At 56.9% G+C, this 21,093-nt stretch overlaps 1 protein-coding gene across 4 annotated transcripts in view; it reads right to left on the bottom strand.

Moving 5' to 3' along the window:
- PRDM15 (PR/SET domain 15) overlaps positions 1 to 21,093 on the bottom strand; it is a 56,759-nt gene that overhangs the window by 19,228 nt on the left and 16,438 nt on the right. For 2 of the 4 annotated variants that reach the window (XM_027091928.1, XM_027092007.1), the window contains 9 exons: positions 20,078 to 20,231; positions 17,579 to 17,831; positions 11,064 to 11,165; positions 9,564 to 9,788; positions 7,963 to 8,083; positions 6,382 to 6,566; positions 6,168 to 6,262; positions 5,779 to 5,866; positions 703 to 870 (listed from right to left, as the gene is read on the bottom strand). In XM_027091928.1, the coding sequence (XP_026947729.1) occupies positions 703 to 870; positions 5,779 to 5,866; positions 6,168 to 6,262; positions 6,382 to 6,566; positions 7,963 to 8,083; positions 9,564 to 9,788; positions 11,064 to 11,165; positions 17,579 to 17,831; positions 20,078 to 20,231 (1,391 nt within the window). Of the gene's footprint in view, positions 1 to 702; positions 871 to 5,778; positions 5,867 to 6,167; positions 6,263 to 6,381; positions 6,567 to 7,962; positions 8,084 to 9,563; positions 9,789 to 11,063; positions 11,166 to 12,104; positions 12,679 to 14,842; positions 15,235 to 17,578; positions 17,832 to 20,077; positions 20,232 to 21,093 lie in introns of those variants that run through there. The other 2 variants (XM_027092150.1, XM_027092086.1) reach the window with 2 other exon arrangements.

The following is a 21,093-nucleotide window of genomic DNA, read 5'->3' as shown; positions in this document are numbered from 1 at the left end:
GCCTCCCAGGTAGGGTAGGTGCTCAGGACACACCTGTGGCCCAAGGTCCCGGTCTCTCTCTTCTCTCGGGGCCCCTGCCTTCCCCTGCACAGCTCAGGGTCTGCCCTGTGGGGTCGCCCGCAACCCCACCTCATCCCTCACTGTGCTGCCTCCCACCTTCCCCCCCATCAGTGACCCCACTGAAGTCCATCTTTCTCCTGCGCTGGCCTCTCGTAAACCCACCACACGACAGGCAGCCCCCAGGCACCCCAAGCCCACCGCAAATGGCGAGGGTCATCGGGGGTCCCTGGGGAAACAGAGGAACAAGGGCAGAATCACTCACAGCCCCAAACAGCCTCCGCCTGAAACGTTCCGTCCCACGCACACGGCTGAGAGTGCACCACACCCCATGTGACATTTCATACACTGCTTTCCTCCTACTTTCGTATGGAAAGCATTTTCTCACAATATTAAGCTCTCTGAAAACAAAAAGATTTTGGTGACTGATAAAATTCAGTCCTACAAAGAGTCTGGTTTTCCTAACTTTCCCGCTGCGGAGCGTTTGGGGCGTTTCCAACCGTTCCCACTCGCACGTGATGCTCTAATCCCCCATCAGGACCTCTGGATGCCTGAGCCAATTCCCATCAGGTGGTGCCTCGCCAACAGGCCCCCACAGAGACGGGGCCAGCGTGAGCCCCGCCCCCTCCCCGCAGGCGCATTCACCTTCCAGGTGCCTCCTCTGGTGGTCCAGCATGACGTCCTTGCGGTAGAACATTTTGTTGCAGACTTCACAGGCAAACTTCTTGTCCCCGTGCTTCTTCTTGTGCTTGGAAAGGTTGCTGTTGGTGGAGAAGAATCTGAAACACATCTCACATTGGAACGTCTTATCATCTGTCGAGGAAGCAGGGAAACACACGGCAACTTTTAGGTACATGACACCGACTACAGGCTCAACATCATGGCCGTGGGACCGGCAACGAGGCACAGGAGGAGGGTGGGGCCAGGAAACAGCACCACCTGAGCCGACGAAGCCCCCCGGCCAAGCCAGGCCTGAGCAGCGTGCAGAGCAAACAGGTAGCTCACCTCCTTCCTCCCTGGCGCCACAAGCCTCCCACAGCATCTGGGGACTCGTGGCAAGGAAAGCGGCTGGACCACAGCTGTCCTTGGCCCTCACCCGCTCAGCCAACCTGACCGCGGCGCCGGGCCCTGCTTCCCGCAGCGTCAGATGAGCGGCCTCCTGCCCCGCCCCACCGCTCCTCCGAAGTCCACCCATCGCCTGCCCCTCCCCTCCCACGTGCCCTCCACAGGCTCCTCCCCCATCGCACAAAGACATCCCCAATGTCTCCCACCTGTAAACAAAACCGTCGGGTCCCTAGGTCCCCTTTGGGAGACGTGCACCCACCCCCAGCAAACACCCCCTCCCCACATTGAAGCCTTCAGAGATACCCACAGCCCGGTGTCCCTCCCCAGTCCCTCCCCAAAGGTGGCCAGACTGCCCCACCAGGGCCTCGGACAGGCCCCACCCTGCTCTCTCCCTCCAGGTGCCCAAGGCAGACCCTGGGGTGTCCTGTCCCCTCCCCCCAGGCCCGGGGGGTCTGCCCCCCATGAGCACAAGCACAGGGGCCATCAGGGCATCTGCCCCGCCCTGGCACCTCTCCAGCTGTCTGCCTTGGCCCCAGCCACCCGGCCTCCGCCCCTGGATTAGGGGGTCTCGGGGCCTTGGTTAGCGCTCTCCACTCAGACTTGTCCTCTGCCCTCAACCCCGCCACGCCCACCCTGCTCCTGCCAGGACACGTTAACTGCCCACGGGTCCGTCACCTACGCCAGCCCCGAAAGTCAGCCCTCACTGCCCACGGCCGTCCTGCAGCACCGGGAACACCGTCCCGTGTCACCTGAGCGGGTGGGCATGACAGCGTGCGTCCCCCTCCAGAGCGAGGGCCTGAGGTCACACCGTGTCGCCCTCATTTCTGGGCCTTTGGCTAAAGCCCACGTGCCACTTCCCACAGTCAGCAAGTGTTTGCTGAATGCGCCAATCCCGGAGGCCGGAGCCAAGTTTCGTTTTCTACAGTGACTGATCGCGGTCCTCACTCTGCTGCACAGCGGACTCCCATGTCCGGGAATCGCAGCCTGGGCGCTGCTGACACTCTGGCCGGATCGCTGCGGGAGGCTGTCCTGTGCCCTGTACGTTGGGCAGCATCCCCCAGGCAGCTGTTCCAACCAAACCGGCTCCAGACTCTGCCCAGCGTCCCCGGGGACTCAGGCCTCAGCAGTTTAACTTCTGCCAAGTGGACCCCGATATGCAGCCTCAGGTGGAGGCCCCGGGGTATCCACACTCCCCTGTACACGCGTTTGTGTGTGTGCGGTACCTGTGCTTATCATGCAAACATTTCCATGCTGATTTTAGTGGTTACATAATTTTCCACCCAGTTCATACATTGTAATTTACTCCATCTCACTGCTGTGGCCTCTCCCATTGCGGAGCACAGGCTCCAGACGCGCAGGCTCAGCGGCCATGGCTCACGGGCCCAGCCGCTCCGCGGCATGTGGGATCTTCCCAGACCGGGGCACGAACCCGCGTCCCCTGCATTGGCAGGCGGACTCTCAACCACTGCGCCACCAGGGGAGCCCTACTTCATCATTTCTGATATTGTAGGTAATGTAATGATGCTCTTCCTACTAGATGTCCTCGGCACGGATCCTTAGGAATGAGACCACCAGAGATGAGGGCGTTTGCCATCCTGCTCTGCTCATCAGAGATGAAGGGCCGCGCCTTACAGGGCCGTTCCATGGGATCACTGGAGACCCCGCCCACTCTGGGCCTGCTAAACCACACAGGTAAGCCTCCCTCCTGGGCAGGTGGCCCACACGCCCAGGAACCCGACAGCCGTGGAAGGTGCAGCGCGGCCCTTGGACTTTCGCTTCTTCTCTCTAACGGGTCGAGTCCCTCCCAGCGTAGGGAGAGGGCCCACCTCTAACCATCCCCAACAGCTCCGGTGTGGCCTTCGCCGGGTGACAGCAGAGCTGGAGCAGCTGTCTGGGCCAGGCTGTCACCACGGTGGCTTTTCCTGCCATGGCGTCCACAGGTCACCAGTTCAGGAATCCAGGCAGGTGCTCCACGACAACTTTCTCGCCCCTCCCCCCGCCCCTCCCCCCCATAATCCCTGCTGCCCTCGAGGCCTACACTCACGTTTTATCAAAATGCAGTAACTGAGAACAAACACCTGTTATGTGGTGGGTGGTCAGGCCTCTCAGCATGGCTGTGCCCCGCTCTCTGTCTGCCCCCTGCCCAGCCAGTGCCCGCCTCACCTCTACACGCTCCCCTGTACTGCTGCCCCCTGCCCCAGCTGGTGACTGTCTAATCCTCAGGCCAGAAGGCTCTGCCTTTCTTCGAGTTCATTAAAGGAGACACCTGCCCTGCTGGTGGTCCTTGACCTGAGGGGATGGGAGGGGTGTGCCCCAGCCGCTGGTTTCCCTGGTAACTGATAAGCCAACCTGATGTCAGTTGCCCCTATAAACTGCAGCCTCCTTCTCCCCTGAGGGGGGAAGATCTCTGCCTGCCATGTGCTGCCTGCCCTCTGCACGTGGCGGGGTGCGGCTTCAGGACCTTTGTTTTGGACGTGTAAGGTTCCCCCGTCCAAAAAACCATTGATGTCTCTGTCGCTGTCTCTGGGCTCTTTCTTTGGTCTCGAGGTTGGGCAGCTCCAAGGCTTGCAGGCCTGGGGGTGCAGCCCAACACGTGGGCTCTGGTGAAGGAGGGGGCACAGGGTCACCCGGAGGCGGGACAGGGGATTTCCGGGGAGACCCTATCTTGCCTGAGGGCCTGGACATGAGCCTCTGCTCTCCTCCAGCTCCCTCAGGAAGGTCGAGGGCAGACGAGGGCCACCTCACACCCAGGACAGGCCCTGCTGACTGAAAGCTTGAGAAAAAGCCCAGCAGACCCATCATTTCAAACCTCACACAAATCCCTGACTTCATGGTCTACGGAAGACACATTCTCCTAACATGAACACTATTATAAGAAAGTACAACAGCCTGCAAATGATATATTACACAAATGACCTCAGCTCCCAGGTTTATCCTTTGTCTTCCATCCAAAACTTCTGACCTTTGAAATTGTGGAGAAACTGCATTTCAATTCATTGCTGCTCTGTTAACTTCTATATAACGAAGACAGACAAACGGCTGGTTTAACAGAACTTTTTGCTGACACGTAGCAACTGCTTCTTTGACTTAGTACCTTCTGTTTCATTTGTGTCCAGAGAAATAAAGATAAAAAGAAGAGAACTTCTCTGCCTCAGCCTCCAGCGGGCCTCAGCAAACACCCGGGCCGGGACAGGGGCATCGCCCTCCGCTCTGATGCCCACCCACTGAGCTCGTGCAGAACCGAGCGTGGCCTCATGGAGCGCCATCCTGCCCGGCGATGAGCACAGCTCGAGGGTCCTCTGACTGATACGGCATCAAAAGACTGGTGGATTTCCCCCGGGTTTTGGGAACACCTGGGCTGCGGAATGCAGGTGGTGTAGCACCTGGAAGTGCACCCGGAAGCTTCCAAGGCCACTTCATGCCATGACTGCCGCTCGGGGCAGCTGGAGCTCAGGTGAGACGAGACTCACCTGCCACTCAGAAAAGCCCCGCCCTGGGAGCGAGGCTCTGTGGACGGAGGAAACCAGCCGCAGTTTCCAACAGGAGCCCTCAAAGCGGAACAAGCAAATGAACCAAATGAAGGGACACTGCAGAGGCTGCAGGAGCGGGTGCTGGCCACCGGCAGGGAGGGGCAGTGGCGATTTAGGTGACGGCATAAGGGTGCCCTGAGATGCGGGCCAGCCCCCCGGCACCCTAACGAGAACCAGCACAGAGATACAGAGTGACCGGTGACACACACAGAGGGCTCGACAGGAAGGGGGTTCGGAATCAAAGGTTAACCTGGCAGGTCTCTAAGCTGACTGCCACTGGTATCCACCCCCCAGGTGTGCGACGATGCCTAGAAGAGGGGGCCGAAAAGACAACAGCGACCCTCCGCCAACCCCATCCTCCCTGGGTGGGAACGCAGCCGCCCGCCTTCCCCCACGGGGCACAGGGCAAAGAGCCGCGGGGACAGGACACGGGCCTCCCCTGCAGGCTGGGCTCCTGCACAGCCGTCCCCTGGCCGTCCCCGGGGATTTACACATCGCGTACACTAGCCAGCTGCGCGCTTGGCCAGACACGGGGCCTGAGACCCTCGGCCAGGCCCAGAGACCCGTCCCGGCCGCCGGCTGGCCCAAGCACGCCGGCCTCAGCTGCACGCAAGCAGACGGGGGTCCGTGTCACGAGTGGGGACCGGGGACAGCGGCAGGCTCAGCGGAGGCCGGTGTGTGCGAGGGAGCGGCGAGGCCCTCACCTGGACCCAGGCGGGGTCCTCGGAGGGAGGGGAGCGGATGGCTGAGGAAGCTCCTGCTGAGAGCGAGGCGGAAGCCCAGCCCTCCAGCCGCGACCCCACCTCTTCAAGGACTGCTCACCGGGTCCCAGAGCAACCCTACCACTCACCATCCTCGGCGATGACGAAACCCCCCTGCTTCACCACGGGCTCAACTGTGGCCCATATGTGGCTGCTTCGGAGGAATAACAGGATTTGAAATAAATCCCCGTCTAAAGGGAAAGTTTCGGTCTCTTGAGAGTAAGTAACAGCTGCTTGAAGCACCCCGAACGGCGGGGAATGTTACAGGTGAGGACACCTGTTAAATCCACCTTCACCCTCTGCCGGAACACCTGGTCCCCACCCCGCCAGGTACCCGCGCCTCAGCGCCGGGCGGGGCCCCTCACCTGTCCGGCAGTTGTGAAACTCCAGCGCGCTCTGGATGCGGAAGGTCTTCTCGCAGGTGCCGCACCGGTACCTGTACTCGCTGTCGACCTGGGGTGGGGGGGGCGGGAAGCGGGGGCAGCTGGGACGCGCCCCCTCAGGGAGCGGGCCCTTCCCCTGCTACCCTCCTGCCCAGCGTGGAGCGTGAACCGTCTGGCCGTGCCCCTGCCCTGAAAGGGAGCCCCGCGCCCGGGTGAGCTCGCTGCCCACGCGGGCCTCTCGCTCGGCCCGAGCCCTGGTGGCGCGCAGCCAGGCCCAGACCCACCTGCCGCTGCCCCCACCCCGTGACTCCTTCATCAGCGCCAACGGGCTGCTCTCCTCCGTCACTGGACAGCAGCGGCCCTTCACCCACCTCGTTCCTGCTATGCTTGTAGGAGACGTGCTGCTTCAGGCTCTCCTTGCGGCTGAACAGCTTGGTGCACTCCTCGCATTTAAACAGCTTGTCGCCTAAGGGACGAGCAGGGACAAGCCGCGCGCCACTGCTCCAGGCGCCCTGAGACCACACGCCCGCCTGGGGCGCGCCGCCCGGCTCCCAGCCGCCCGGCGCCGACGTCGCGGGGACTCACCGTGGGAGCGCACGTGCCTGCTGAGGTTGCTGCTGTTCTGGAAGACCTTGCTGCAGATGCTGCACTGGTAGACCCGCCGGTGCTCCCCCAGCTGCCGCACCAGCTTCCGCCGGATGCCGTGGCGGCTCGAGAGAATCAGGCTCCTCTTGAGGGTGATGCTGCCGCTCTGATGGTGCGGGAACCTGCTGGGTTAGACACACCAGCCGGTGAGACCGGTGGGAGACAGGGTGGTCGGAGAAAAAAGTTCAAGGTCACAGTCACCTTGGAGAGAGGCCCTGGCAAATCCTCCTAGCCGGACACGAGAGCGGGGGGCCGTGCTCAGGCGCACCCCTGCAGCTTTGGGGCACCTGGAAGGGACAGACACGCTGAACGCGCAGTGCCACCAGTTAGCTTTTCCTGTACCGGCCACTCAGCTCCCTGGGCGTTAACTCCGGCCACCGGGAAGCCTGGAGCTCAGTTGGCGTGCCGACCGGAGTAACCATAACTGTTCTCTTTTTTTTCACTTGCCTCTACCCTGTTTCATATTTTCCCCGAACCTGATTTTTCAAACTTCTTCTCCCTATGAAATGTGTTTCTGACGGTAAGTTACCGAAACCCTCTGGGCAATAAGATGGAGTATAAATAAGTAGGTCAGGTTCACCATTTCTGACATTGCTCTGCTCTGTTTTCAGTTTTTCCACAGCTTCCCGAACCCTAAAGGACCAGGCGCGTTTTGGCCCCGTGGGAAAAGGGCTGGAAAAAAATACTGCCACCAGCTTATTCAACTCCAGGGCAAAAAACTGCCTAAGAATAATAACTAAAATACAAACATTTTCCTCGTTCATAAAAAGTGGAAACACACAGAGCAAGGTGTTAAATTTACAGAAATTTAAATACAAACTGTCCTATCATAGCAGCATTTGTTCACAGCAGCCAAGGCAGAAGCAACACCAGTGTCCTGGATGCAAGAATGAATAAACAAAATGTGGTCCATCCCACATGATGGAATATTATTCTGCCTTAAAATGGAAGGACATTCCGACACCTGCTACAACACAGATGAACCTCGAGGGCGTCACGTTAAGTGAAATAAGCCAATCACAAAAAGACAAACACCGTGAGAGAACACTTATATGAGGCCCCTGGAGACACAGGTACCTCCTCTGAGCTCTTCACAGAGACAGAAGGCAGAATGGTGGGTGCCAGGGGCTGGGGAGGGGCTGATAGGGAGTCAGTGTTTTTCGTAAGTATGGAGTTTCAGTTTGGGGAAGATGAAAAAGTTCCAGAGATGGGCGGAAGGCTGCACTGCAAGGTGAATGTATTTAAAACCACCGAATCGTACACTTAAAAACGATTAAGATGGTAAATTGTGTACTATGTGTACTTTACTACAGTAAAAAATAGTTTTTAAAATTTTAAGCTATTTCACAGTGGATGCGCTATTAACCCCCTGGGCTCCAGAGTTCCTGCTGCTTCCCAAGCACATACGTTTCCTACAAGAAGTAAACCAGCCCCTCTCATCCGGCCTTCCCTCTGGAATGGATTAGCCGCCACGGCGCCTTTGCCTGTGAAGCCGGGCCCACGCGCTGCTCTGGGACATACTTTGGCACTGAGCTCACGTCGCTGGGGGTGGCGGCCAGCTTCCCCAGAACCAGCTCCATGATCCGTTCGTCCGGCGACGCAGCCACAGGCTCGACCTCGCTCATGATCTCTGCCACTTGTTCTGTGTGGAGGGGACAGGACAAGCCGTGTCATCACCAGGGCCGGGGATGGAACACACCCGAACCAAGATGACAGGCCCGAGGGGCCAGAGCCAGGCCAACGCTGCAGACACAGATCACAAGATTGACACGGGAAAAAAAAAACACAAAAAAACTAGCGATAGTTTAGAATCCACACATTTACCTGCAGATTTAGAAAAGCAAAATATTATTCTTAACTCAAAACTGGAGTTATAATCTGTGGTTAAGTCATGACACTATCTCAATCCCTTTCGTACCACCTAAAACTGAAACACTTTGACATACAGTGGGACCTTATAACCTAGCTAATTCTGTCCTGACAGAGATTTGGAAATATTAATTTTTGTAATCACACAAGCCATCTTCAGTATGTTCAAAAGTAGACCATCATTTTGTACAAGAGTCAAATATCAAATAACCACAGTGATAGGGACCCAGGCCTGAACCTCTGGACAAGTGAAATACGGGAAGGTCACATGAAAAGATTTAGCCACTTCACCTACTGTGACGTCTTCCTGATGCAACTCAGAATGAGTGAAATAATCATTTAATAAGCTTTTCACCTCCTTCTCCTCTACTTGTTTATAGAGAAGTAGGGAAACTGTCCAGGGGAAGTTTAAACCACTTCTCCTGAGAACATCATGTGAGGGCTGCTCCTCTGAATTCTCTTTAATTCCAAGAAAGGATAAAAATTTCTTCTCACTCTCGCAAAAGAAATCCTGGGCTACGGCAGACGGCGAAAAGAAAAACTGCCCAGTGATCAGTAAGGAAGGTACTGAGGGGACTCACTAGTGTCTGAGCATCATGTCTGGTCCTTACGTGCGAGACCCGCCAGGAATCCTCTGGCACCAGGCACTTCTGGCAGAGGCCACGTGAGGGCCGAGGGGACATGGCATTTTGGGAATCCCACACCCGAGAATGAGGGCCCAGGGTCCCTCCAAGCTCAACTGAGGCTACTGTACAGTCAGAGAACGGCTTTAGCCACGGCCTGGAAGCCAGCTGCACGACCGTCCACAGGGGACACGGGAGCAGACGCTGGGGCAGCCACATGATGGACCAACACGGCTCGGCAGCAAAGGAGAAGAGGCAGCGGGGACCCGACTGCGGACGAGCCTCCCCTACACGCCGTGCGGGAGATGCCGGGCACAGAGACAGTGCCCAGGACGGGAACGCCAGTCCACGCGGAGACAAGCCGGGAAGCGGCTGGGGGGAACGGACATGCTCTCTGTCCTGATATCCGGCTACACAGGTGGACGCGCTTGTCAAAGGTCACAGCCGGCACAGCCTGCCAACCGCACTGCGAGTCGCCGTGCGCGAAGAGCTGCTTCAGCGAAAGAGAAGGGCTCTGTGCCGAGTTCTGCTACCCGGCATGGAGGCAACATGGCCTCAGGTCCCTCCCCATTCCCTTCACTGCTACCCCAGGAGCGGGACCAGCCTCCCCTGCGGGCCCCTCCCCCTCACCTGCGGGCTCCTCGCCTTCCACGATAACTAGAGGCTGCTCTGGCTTGGATGCTTTGGGTTTTCTCCCCCTTCGAGGCTTTTTCTTCTGCTCTTTGGCGGCACTGACACTCTTGGGAACTGCGGGAGGCTCCCCCCGGGGCACGTCTGCTTCCTTCTCTGCCTCCGAATCCTGCTGGCCGGCTGGGGGGACGCTCCTGGATTGTTCCAAATGGCCCAGCAGGTGCTCTGCAGGACAGGGGAGCAAAGGCATAAGGCAGGGCGTCCACTCCCAACCTCCATTTTGTTTGTTTTCAATTTTATTTGCTAACAGGGTGCCCTCTGCAGAGGCAAATAAACGTTATTTCTTCTGCTTTGAAAATGACAGCATTTCCACTGCACCAAACACAACCACCATTTTAAAGTCAGTCAGGCGACAGAAGCCGGGCAGTTTTGTAAAATCAGGTACAGTTTTGTGAAAACTAAAAGCCTGGGTGCGCATGTGTGAGCAAAGAGAAACTGTGGAAGAACACAGCGAAAAGTAACGTGGGTCTCTCTACGGTGACCTTACAGGCAACTTTTATATTCTTCTCAAAGCTCATTTAAGCTTTCTAATTTTTCTACGATGAATATATAATACAGTTATTTTAAAACGTAGCCTTTGAAGAGGAATAGTGATAAACATTCAATTCATAATGAACAAAATTGTCTTTCAAAACACTGCGTGAAGGCCAAAAACCTTTATTTTCAACGGAAGAAACCTCAAAGACCTCCCAGGGAAAGATAACTGGGCCACACACAGGAAGCAGACAGAGATGGCCATGCTCCCTGAATGAAGGTGAGCTGGGCTCAGGCTGGCTGGAGGGCGGGGCACCAGCAAGAGGACGGAGGAGTGACCCACGAGACAGATGGGGACCAGCGCCCTCCAGGGACCACTGGCGCCCGCCTGCACATTCGGCCAAGGAGGCATTCTTCCCGTCGACAACCTCGACTGGCTCACACAGGCCTCGGTGTGAAGTGGCGGCTGTCTCCCCACTTGTTCCACGCTCAGGGCCACTGTGCAGCGCGAGTGCCCTCGAGGGGCCAGGGAAGGAGAGGGGTGAGGGATGAGGGAAGGAAAGTTTTAAAGCAAACAACGTTACGTGCTGCGTGTCACGGGAAGCGTCTGGAAGTTTGGCCACGTAGCAGAACAAGCTAACGATGAGGCCACCTGGCTGCAAATGCTTGGGAAGGCTACAGAAATAGAGACTGCCCCCCACACCAAACTAATGCTCTGCTGAGCTTCAGAGAAAGGAAACAAGACCCCTCGCTGCCAGACACACAGAGAACTTCAAGCCAAAGCACAGACCCCGGGAGGAGGCCTGGAAGACACAGGCTGGGAGCTGAGCTGCTCCCGCAAAGCCAGGGAACTCCCGTGTGTTCTGCCACCATCCCAGAGGGATGGCGTGGAAGTGACAGAGCACGTCAGGGGGAGCGCAGCGCGGGACTCGCCGGCGTCTGGCTGGGCAGGCACCTGCCCCTTACCATTCAGCAGCTGCAGCTCAAGGAAGGCGGCCGAACACACCTTGCACACCCACCGGCTGGGTTCCGCCTCCACTGGCGTGCTGCTCTCTGGGGTGCCTGCAGCTTCAAAAGACAAGAGGGGGAGGTGGTCCAGCAGCTGCTCTCCCTGTGCAGCCCAGCCCAGTGCAGGGCACACCTGCCCTCGCAGGAGGTGACAATGACAGCGGTGACACCGCTTGGGAGCAGGTCCAATGCTCCAGGCACCGTTCTCGGCGTTTTACCTGCACGGACTCGCTCGTGCCCGTGAATGTCCCCATTTCACAGATGAGGAAGCCGGGCACAGAGCACTGGAACCAGGGCCTGACGCAGGGCTGTCACCAGTCACGGAAACGTGGCCTCCTCCCAGAAGCCAGTCTGGTGGGACCAGACACCATCCCCCCCATACAACTTCAAGAAAAGAAATAATGCATGCTACGGCCCACATGGAATTCCCCAACCTCTCACTGGCTCATGTGACAAGAAAGGGCGGAACCCCAAACAGCCAGGCCATGTGCCCTGGTGTGGCCACGGCTCCTGCCCAGTGCTGGCCAGCAGAGCTTTCTGCAATGACAGAAATGTTCTGTAACTGCCGGCCAGGGGGGTAGCCACGTGTGCCGAGTGCCCCTGGGGAGCTGGACTTTCACTTTTATTGAATTTAGGTTGAAACAGCTGCCTGGGGCAGGTGCTTACTGAGGAGGCAGTGCCCCTAGCCCTCCCGGCACCCCCGTGGGAGTCTGGGGGCGGGGGGAGATGACCAGGGTCCATGGAACACAGAGGAAGACCCTGGTGGCTCAGGGTCCTTTTCAAAAAAAAAACTACCGATGCTCTCGTGAGACCTCAAAGTTGGGGATGTAATGGAGAAGAACCTTTGTATTCTGCTACAAGTTAATCACTAAAGGGATGTTGCCTATAAGCTTAAATGATACCTAATGGCCCCTCACTGGGAACCCTGCCTCCCAGGTAAAGACAGTAAAGCTAAAACACCTTTGTTTGGCTCACAGGAAACATCCTGACCAGGCTCACCTGTGAATGGCTGCAGGAAGGAGGAAATTAACATCCCCTGACCGGAACCAGGAGACGCCTGATTTTACTCCCTCCCCTTTTAGTATGAAAGCAGCCTGAATTCTAACTCAGCTGGTTCTTTGGGACACGAGTCCACCAGCTCCTCGGTCTGCTGGCTTTCCAATAAAGTCGCTCTTTCTTGCCCCAGCTGGTCTCTCGATTTACGGGCTGCTTGTGTGGTGAGCAGTGCGAGCTGACTTGGCAACAGGGACATATTCTAAGTGAATGTATGTTCGTGATGTCCTGGCCCAGGAAGCTGATTCGCTAAACCCCACGTGGCAGCCTGTCAGGGCTGGACGGGGGCCACCAGCTCTCACCACCACCTCCACTCCCGTCTCTGTGCAGCTTGTGTTGACAGGCACGACCCATCGCAACCCTCCGGGGCCACTTGCAAAGCAAAACCGTCCAGAAGAGCGACTGCACACGCGTTCAGAACCAGGAAAAAGCACGCCTCTGTCTGTGTCAAAAAACAGCGACAAGGGCTTCCCTGGTGGCACAGTGGTTGAGAGTCCGCCTGCCGATGCAGGGGACACGGGTTCGTGCCCCGGTCTGGGAAGATCCCACGTGCCGCGGAGCGGCTGGGCCCGTGAGCCATGGCCGCTGAGCCTGCGCGTCCGGAGCCTGTGCTCCTCAACGGGAGAGGCCACAGCAGTGAGAGGCCCGCGTACCGCAAAAAAAAAAAAACAAAACAAAAACACAGCGATAAGGTTGCAAAGGATGGAAGAAACAGACGGAGACCACTGCTACAACCGTTTGCAGGCATTTTCTGAGTCTCCGTAAGATAACAAGAAGAGAGAAATGTAACTGCAGTATGAAATTTTTGGTTATACCAAAGCCAGAGCAGAAAGAGTGGAGAGTACGCAGCCCAGAAGCAGGGCGCCGTTGTGGGGTGTGCCCTGCGGCCCAGCCTCCGCTCTCCTCTGTGCCCATCTCTGGGAATCCACAGAAGAGAATCAGCAGGAGATCAGGGCCAAATTCCTGCATCTCACTCACCTTCCCAAACACACACGGTTCTAAAGAGGGCAAAGCACTCTTGCACAGGAGTTTCAGAGAAGGAGGCTGAGCAGGGGGTAGCTGGCAGCGGACACTCGGGAATAAACGCAGTTTCTTTTCATCTGAGTGAGCTGCTCTCTCTCCACCACGAGGTCCCTGCCCTGAATGGAATTCACATAGGCCTGACCTGTGACCTGACCTTCGGCAGGAAACCCATCTCTTCAGCCTGGTGTCCTGAACGCTAGGTCAACGGGACTAACTAGAAGAAGCAGTCATGACTGCTGTCCTCCCACCGAGGGCAGTACTCTATTTTCCAAAAATTAGCTTTCAAAGATAAGACTTGGGCTTCCCTGGTGGCGCAGTGGTTGGGAGTCCGCCTGCTGATGCAGGGGACACGGGTTCGTGCCCCGGTCCAGGAAGATCCCACATGCCGTGGAGAGGCTGGGCCCGTGAGCCATGGCCGCTGAGCCTGTGCTCCGCAACGGGAGAGGCCACAGCAGTGAGAGGCCCGTGTACCGCAAAAAAAAAAGACTTAAGAAAAAATTAGCCAGCAGTCAGAAGGCAATTCTTCATCCCAACCACTCACACGCCCAGCAAAAGAGATGTCTATGCAAAATGAAACAGGAGCTGGCAGTGGAGAGACAGGGAGAAGGCCCACAGTAGGACGGTCGGCAAAACGTGTGATGAAGATCAATGACGTGGTAATCAGCATGTACAGCAAGACCTCAACCACGCAGACGTGCACGGCTTTTTAAACAACGGAAAAGAAATGGCAGAACTACAGGGACAGAGGGTAGATGCTCGCCGCCAGGGCTGTACGAGGGAACCGTCTGGGGTGCCGAGAACGTTCTACATCTTGATTGTGGTGGAGCTCACACAACTGCAGACGTTTGTCCAAACTCTGACCTGTCCACCTAAAATCGCTATTTTATTGTTTGTTAACTACACGCCCACAGTGCTGTTTTTTTAAAACTATTAGAAAATGCTAATCAAAAATGCTAAGAGTCGTTAAGATGGTGATGTTATATGTGATTTAAAAGTTCCCCAAATGTTATGAAATGTACTTATATTTCATTTTTTTCACTAGAAAGGTGATTTTGAAACTCTGATGCTGGCAGCCGACCCTGAACCCCACGCACCCGCCCGCTGAGACCACTGGGCTTCTGGGCCTCCTCCTGCATCTGCCAACGGGCCCAGGTGTGTGTAAAGAAGAAGAACCAGCCTTAATGGGAGCTCAAGGAGAACACGTGATTAGAAAAGTAAATCCACTACCAGAAAAAAAAAACGGGTTAATTTTGAAAGGAGTGTGCCAGGAAGAAGGAAACCCACTTCCCTCTGTATTTAAGTCTCCTCTGCCCGTCTACAAACTGGCCGATCTCTATGGCAAACATCTATGACGAGGATGTCTGAAGCAGATTCATAAAGAGAGAGAACTAATGAGTCTTGGCAGTTCCGATGCTCACCTAGAAAGTTGATAAATAACGTAGAGGCAGACTGCTCCTTGCCCACGGGCCCCCTCAGGACCCTTCTGGAACAAACTGCTGGTTCCTAAGGCCCCTTCACCTTGCTCTGACCCACCCGCGTCGGGCTAAGGGTGCAGCGCTGGCCACAAAGGCCCCGTGTGATCTCACGGGTGCGTCCAGACCAGAGGCGGGATGGGGAACGGCCTCATCTCAGGAGGGGCAGAGGGGAAGCCACCTCCCTACCTGGCAGATCTGGATAATGAGAATCCTGCAGAAAGCCAGCTTTCCACAGGTTTCCAGGCCTCTCCTCACAGGTCTCATCTGCTCCCGTTACTGGGAAGTGGGCACTCGGTAACCCAGTACTCCCAACGCACGGCTGCCGATGGGTGAGGTGTTCAAAACACACACCTGAGACCGCCCTGGGCCCTGGGCACCCGGATGGGTGGGGCTGGAGCAGCGTTCCAGAAGCCTCTCTGTGCCAGGAGGGGACGTCAGGGGAGGGGAGAGGGGCCTGGGGAAGGGGCTGGGCAGGAGGCCAGGGTGGTAGGAGACAACACGGGGGTCCTAGGGCGGCTGCCACGTCCCTAGGTGCAGCAATGGTACTGGCGCCAGCAGCACTGCCGGGGCCAAGCGGGCGCTCAGCAGGGGGCTCTCCCAGGAAGAAAAGAAACAAGGAACCCAACTAACCAGCTAGTTAACAGCAGTCAGGAACTTTCATCACATCGCCAAGAAATATGTGCTTGACATTCGTCCCGAAACAGAAAGTGAAAAAGATCATAAAAGCTATTTCTAAACTTTTCGAGTACCTAAGTTGCTTATTTATTTCCCCAATTCAGAAGCTAGTTTAGGGTGGCCACGCTGCTTGCCTGGTTATGAACAGCGCCCTACATTCTCAGAAGCCCAGAGGAGGGGCCCCAGCTACCCTAGTGTCCTGCTTGAGAACGGTTAGAACGGAATCCGGAGGCAGGTATTGGACAACACGGTCCTGGGCTCATTTCATGAAGATCTATGCTCTCCAACGCAGCCCCAGATTCAAGAGCCCTCCAGAGGCAAAAAGCCAACAACAACTGGAACTCTGATAAGGGGAGGTGACCTCTGTGTTGACTTTGACCTTGAGAGCCATGAGGGGCATGCATGCCACCTCCAGCACACAACTGACAAGGTCAGACTCTACAAGCCAAACCCTGACGTGCAGTCTGGGCTGGTCCCGGGACACGCACGGGGTAAGGAATCGACGACACGAGAAAGCCAGGTCAGGAAGATCCTGGTGACCCTGGCCAGCACCCAGGGAGGTGGCCTCACCTCGGTGCTTGAAAATGACTCCTGACCCCGTGGAGTGCCACTGCAGGTGCCTCCCAGGGGCAGGGGCAGGGCCAGGTACCCGGTTTTAGCAAACCCTAGGGGCTAGAGCAGTCTGGTGAAAAACGCAGGGTCTCTCCAAATTCTTCCTGCCCCCTTTACTATCAAAATAAAGGGCCGTCAAACCCAGTCTCCCTGCAAATATCCCTGCAAAGATGCAAACCCTCTCCTGCCACCAGACCCCGCCTGCAGCCATCTGTCACCCCCAGAGCACCCCCCAGAGGCTCCACGGGCCACCACCACCCAGCCAGCCTGCAGGGACTGAAGAGGGGTCCTGGAAATTCACGTCCGCCTGGAACCTTTGGGTAGGGTCTCTGCAGAGGTAACCAAGATAAGATGGGTCAGACTGGTTGAGGGTGGTCCTAAACCCAGTGACTGGTGTCCTCATAAGGAGAGAACCCAGAGACACAGGGAGAGACCCAGGCAGGGATGGGGAGCTGCAGCTGCACTCCAGGACCGCCGAGGGCTGTCGGCAACACCAGAGCTGGGAAATCCGCATCTTGGACTCCACGCTTCCAGACTGTGAGACAACACGTTTCCTTTGTTTTAGCCCCGGTTTGTGGTGCTTCGTCTGGGATGCCTCACGGATACCTCCCTCCCTCTCTCACACTGCCACGTGAGCCCACCGGAAGCAGCTCCCAAACCTCCGCCACGATGCCCACGTGGGACAGACCAGCACCTCCCAAGCCTGTACGGAGCTGTCTGTACCCCACGGTGCTCATAATAAGAGGGATCATCTCCTTGTCAGAACCCTGTTGTTCGGGGGTCGGAAGGAAAGTCAGTGTCAGCTTCTCCCTGCCACAGGAAGTAATCTTCGTGGCAGCAACAAGCATGTCTGCCCCGGGCAGGACCAGCTGGAGCCGTATGAAAGCCCTGCTCTCCCAGGTTGTAGTGCCACGTGTGAGCCACCTCACGTGGTCCCTCAAGGCCAGGTGGTGAGGATGAACACCCCGAGGACCCAGAGCGTGGGTAGAAAAGGCCCCCTTCACGCGGTGATCCCCCGACCCCAGGTCAGCAGGACAGGCATTCTGATTTGCTTTTCCAAAAGGATGTGGGTGAATCACACGTGACTCCACTGGGTCTTTCTTTGACGACACATGCTACACAGGCACACACATGCGTATACACACGCGCATGCACACGCACACCCCGACCACCGGGAAGAGGCTGCTGAAAGGTGGCTAGCACCAGCACTGGAGCCAGAATCCGGGTTCAAACCCTGATTCCGTCACTCTTTGCACTGTGATTCAGGGAAGCTTCCTTAACCTCTCTGTGCTCCGTTCCCTCTGCCCAAACCCAGGGGCCACAACCTGACCCCCAGGGACCAGGTGGGTGAGTGACGCGTGTGAAGCCGCAGAGCTGGGGGCAGAGCTGCCCGCCAGCAAGCGCCTGGCTTGGGGCAAGCTCTTCTAACGGTTTCTCGACCCAGATGTTCAACCAGCAGACCTACAGACCCACCACGTGGTGTCAGGACCGAGCCCTCAGTGCTCCCCACGCCCGCGGGCCTGCCCGGCCCGACTCTTCTCACTAACACCGGGCTGCTGCGTGCAGCCAAGGGGCCGTGGGTCCCCGCGGGGTGGCAGGACAGCAGGTGCGCTGGGGACAGGGGCCCCCACGTACCATGGAGCCCAGGGCAGGCCTGCCTCAGCATGGGCTTGTCCATCCTCTTGGCGTAGAAGGCCGCGTACCACACGCGCAGCTCGGTGCCCGGGGGGATGTCACGCGAGGTGGTGAAGTACACGTCGCTGCCGTGCTGGAAGGCCGTCAGGTTCTGGTGCCCGGGCTCTGCTGCCGGCCGCACCAGCATCATCCAGTTGCAGTCATCCTCATTGGAGGTGTCGAAGCACACGGGGTGCCCGTCCTTCTGGAACACCTGGGGGTGAGCGCGGCCCGCCGAGGGGCCGGGGCGGGGGCTGGTTATCCACCGGTGTGCGTGTCAGCGTGTGTGTGTGTGTGTGTGTGTGTGAGAGAAGGGGGGCTGCTGAGTGACCAGTCTGGACGGCACCACATCAGAGGCCAAACCGTGCTCCATACGGACCTGTTTGGGCATTTACAGTGGTGGGAGGGCAGAGGTAGACCCCCGAACAGGTCAGGCTGACCACAAGCAGAAGGGAAGCAGGAGACACAGCAAAAGGTCAGGTGTCACCGGGAGACCCTAGTTCTCCGCATGGCTCAGGTGGGAACTGGGATGCCTAATTCCACCCGTGGTCCAGGTGGGCACCCGCACGCGTGCATTCTGCTGCATGGGGAAACCTGAGTTCTGCTCCTAGGCCAGGAGTTACCAGGAGACCTGAGCTCTATGCGTGGCCCGGCTGGGAACTAGGACATCTGAGGTCTAGGTGGTCCAGGTGTAGAACCTGGACACTCAAGTTCTAATCAGTTTTCAAGTGGGCATGAAGGTGCTTCTTGAGTTCTACTCCCGGCCCAGGTGTCATCGGGACACCTCAATTCTAGGCATGGCCCAGGTGGGAATCAGGACACCTGAGCTCTACTCCAGTTCCAGACGTCATCGGGACACCTGAACTCTATACCTGGCCCAGGTGTCATCGGGACAGCTGAGTTCTGCTCATGGCCCATCTGGGCATCAGGACACCCAAGTTCTTCTCCCGGCTCTGTTGCAAAGTTCCTCCATCTCTATAAGCTGCGCCCTCCTCTGCAAAGCAGCACCACTGCTTTATGGATTAAATGCAGGCAGGGACCAGGGGGAGAAGCTTGAATATTCTGAAGTTCAAAGTAACCACATGGAATAGGGGGTTCCTGTCCGCCATTTTCTGATGCAATCATTGCTTCCTCGTTGTAGGAAGAAATCTCCCCCCTCTCCTGGGCTTTTCCTGTAGGGGCTCCCCACTGCTAAGAGCTGGAGGCCCCCTTTGAGGATGGAGCCCTCGGAAGCAAGAGGAGGGGGCAGAGGGGTCCACCAGGTGCCTAACGACCCTGAGCCGGTGTGGGAACTCTCCCTTGCCCTCCCTCCACGGGCATAAAGCTGCCCCCAGCACCCAGGTAACCAACGCTGAGCCTGTGCTGGAAACGACTCAATACGAGACACGGACCTGCAGAATCTGAGTGGCTGAAAGAAACCAGAACAGGCACAGAGGACTTCTTCAAAGGGGCCTCGGCCGACCTCGGGCCCATAGCGATTACGTGCATCAGCCCCAGGCCTCTTTACCGCACTCCTTCACGTAAAATAACGTCTCTTTCTTCCTTTCTTTGTAAACAAATCGAGTGCCTTTCCTTCCGCTCTGCTGCGCTGAAATCTGCCTGTAAACTCAGTTCTCCAAGGACTGGCGGAACTCCGCGGTCACCTAGATCACCTCTGTCCTGAAACACGTGGGTCTCTGCTAAGGGTCTCCAGGAGAGCGCACCTCTCGGGGTAACCATTGCCCAACCAGCACCTGTTCCTCTGTTTATGTCACAGATGTTTTTGAAGGCTGGCTGAGGCTGGGCGCGTACTGGGTGCGGGGACAGAGCTGTGACTGACACCCACGTCCCTCGCCTCACGGCGCCTCCGTGGGTCTCACTTTAAGTGATCCAAGCCCTCCCACCGATTTCCTTCCGTTTTGGTTTTCTCAGTGTCATAGAAAAGCTGTCATTTTCCAGCCTGATGTGCTTTTCAGAGCTGCCAAATTTTGCACTGGCCTCTCATCAAGGCCTCGACAAGACACCTTCCTTTCGAAAGAGCCTTGCAAGGTATCCTGCACTCTGCACCGGTGTGAAAATACTAAAGCACCCCTGCAAAAACACTAACGCACCCCTGCAAAAACACTAACGCACCCCTGCAAAAACACTAACGTATTCCTGCAAAAACACTAACGCACCCCTGCAAAAACCCACAGAAAGCTCCCCTCCTAAAGCCTGCGCTGGGGATCTACTCTTGCAGATGTTTTAAACAGACTCTCTTTAATGTCTTGCAAAATACTAACTTAACTCTGATGCTCTTGTGATATAAGAACAAACTAAAAAAAAATCTGAACATTGTCTTGGAAATTCAGCAGAACTATAATACCTAGAGCTGTTTCTAAGACATTTATGAATCACTGGAGCTCAGCGGGCATTGCCCCATCTGCACGAGGAAGGTCACAAAGCAGGGGTTCTGCCTCCCCCACTGGCCCCAGCTTTTACCTTCAATGGAAACGCAGACTCCTTCTCCCATTTGGCGACTCTCCTCGACTCAAATGGGCCAAACTGCGTGCGCTTGACGAGCTGGGTCACAGCAAACACCCCCTCAGCTCCATCTTCCAGGCGTCTGATCTCCAGGTTGGAGGGAAGGGACGACCTAGAAATAGAACAAAGCAAGAGACTCTCGGCCCCGGGCATCCACTGACCGAGGTGCCACCCACACCAGGGGACAAGAGCGTTAGGGTGACGGAAAAGGTCGCTCTCACTGGCCCCCAGAGTGGGCGATAGAGGGGCGTTGACTCAAGGATGCGTTTAAAATCCCCGCCCAGGAGACAGAGCCGATGCGTGTGTGTGCGCGCACACACGCACACACACACACACACATCCTAAGTGTGGGCTTCAATCGGCCACCAGAGAGAGGAGGACCACAGAGAGACCACAAAGAGGGGCCGCGTGTAGAGTACCACGGGGAAGACGAGAACTGCCACCGCATTCCAAAGACCAGCAAAGCGCTTCCAGCCAGGCCGCACTGGGCCGCTTTCATTGAGGATGTGGCCTTTCTAAGTAAACTCAGAATATCAAGGATGGGGCATGCGTGCCAGCGGGAAGGCATGTGGGCTGGGGCCCTGCGTGAAGGCCAGGGCCAGCCTGGCCCACATCGGGAGTGGGGCGGACCCCCAGGGCGCCTGGAGCACACACCCCTCCCAGGAGCGAGCAGGGGGGCTGAGACGAGGAACCTATCATAGAGGGACCGATGGCTCCCACGGGAACTTTGTGGGCGACAGGCAACCACTGAAGGTTTTTGGAAGAGAGCTCATCAGATCTGTACTTCAGGCGAAATTAGTAATCTCTGCTTTGTGCAGGGAAGCAACAGTAAGACAAGGAAATAAAGAGGCTGGGAAAACCAGTTGGGCGGCTTCTAGGAACTGCGTTGATTAGATGACAATTTTAGTGCCACTACATGCCGGGCCCTGAATCAGGTGTAACGATCACAGCAACTTTCCAAGGGGTAGTTATTC

The sequence above is a fragment of the Aethalodelphis obliquidens genome, unplaced genomic scaffold (genome assembly GCF_003676395.1).
Source record: "Aethalodelphis obliquidens isolate GAN/ISIS:26980383/991018 unplaced genomic scaffold, ASM367639v1 scaffold1, whole genome shotgun sequence".
NCBI classification, from domain to species: Eukaryota; Metazoa; Chordata; class Mammalia; order Artiodactyla; family Delphinidae; genus Aethalodelphis; species Aethalodelphis obliquidens.
The sequence above is the reverse complement of the archived record's forward strand: the minus strand, read 5'-3'. Positions and strand labels throughout refer to the sequence as shown.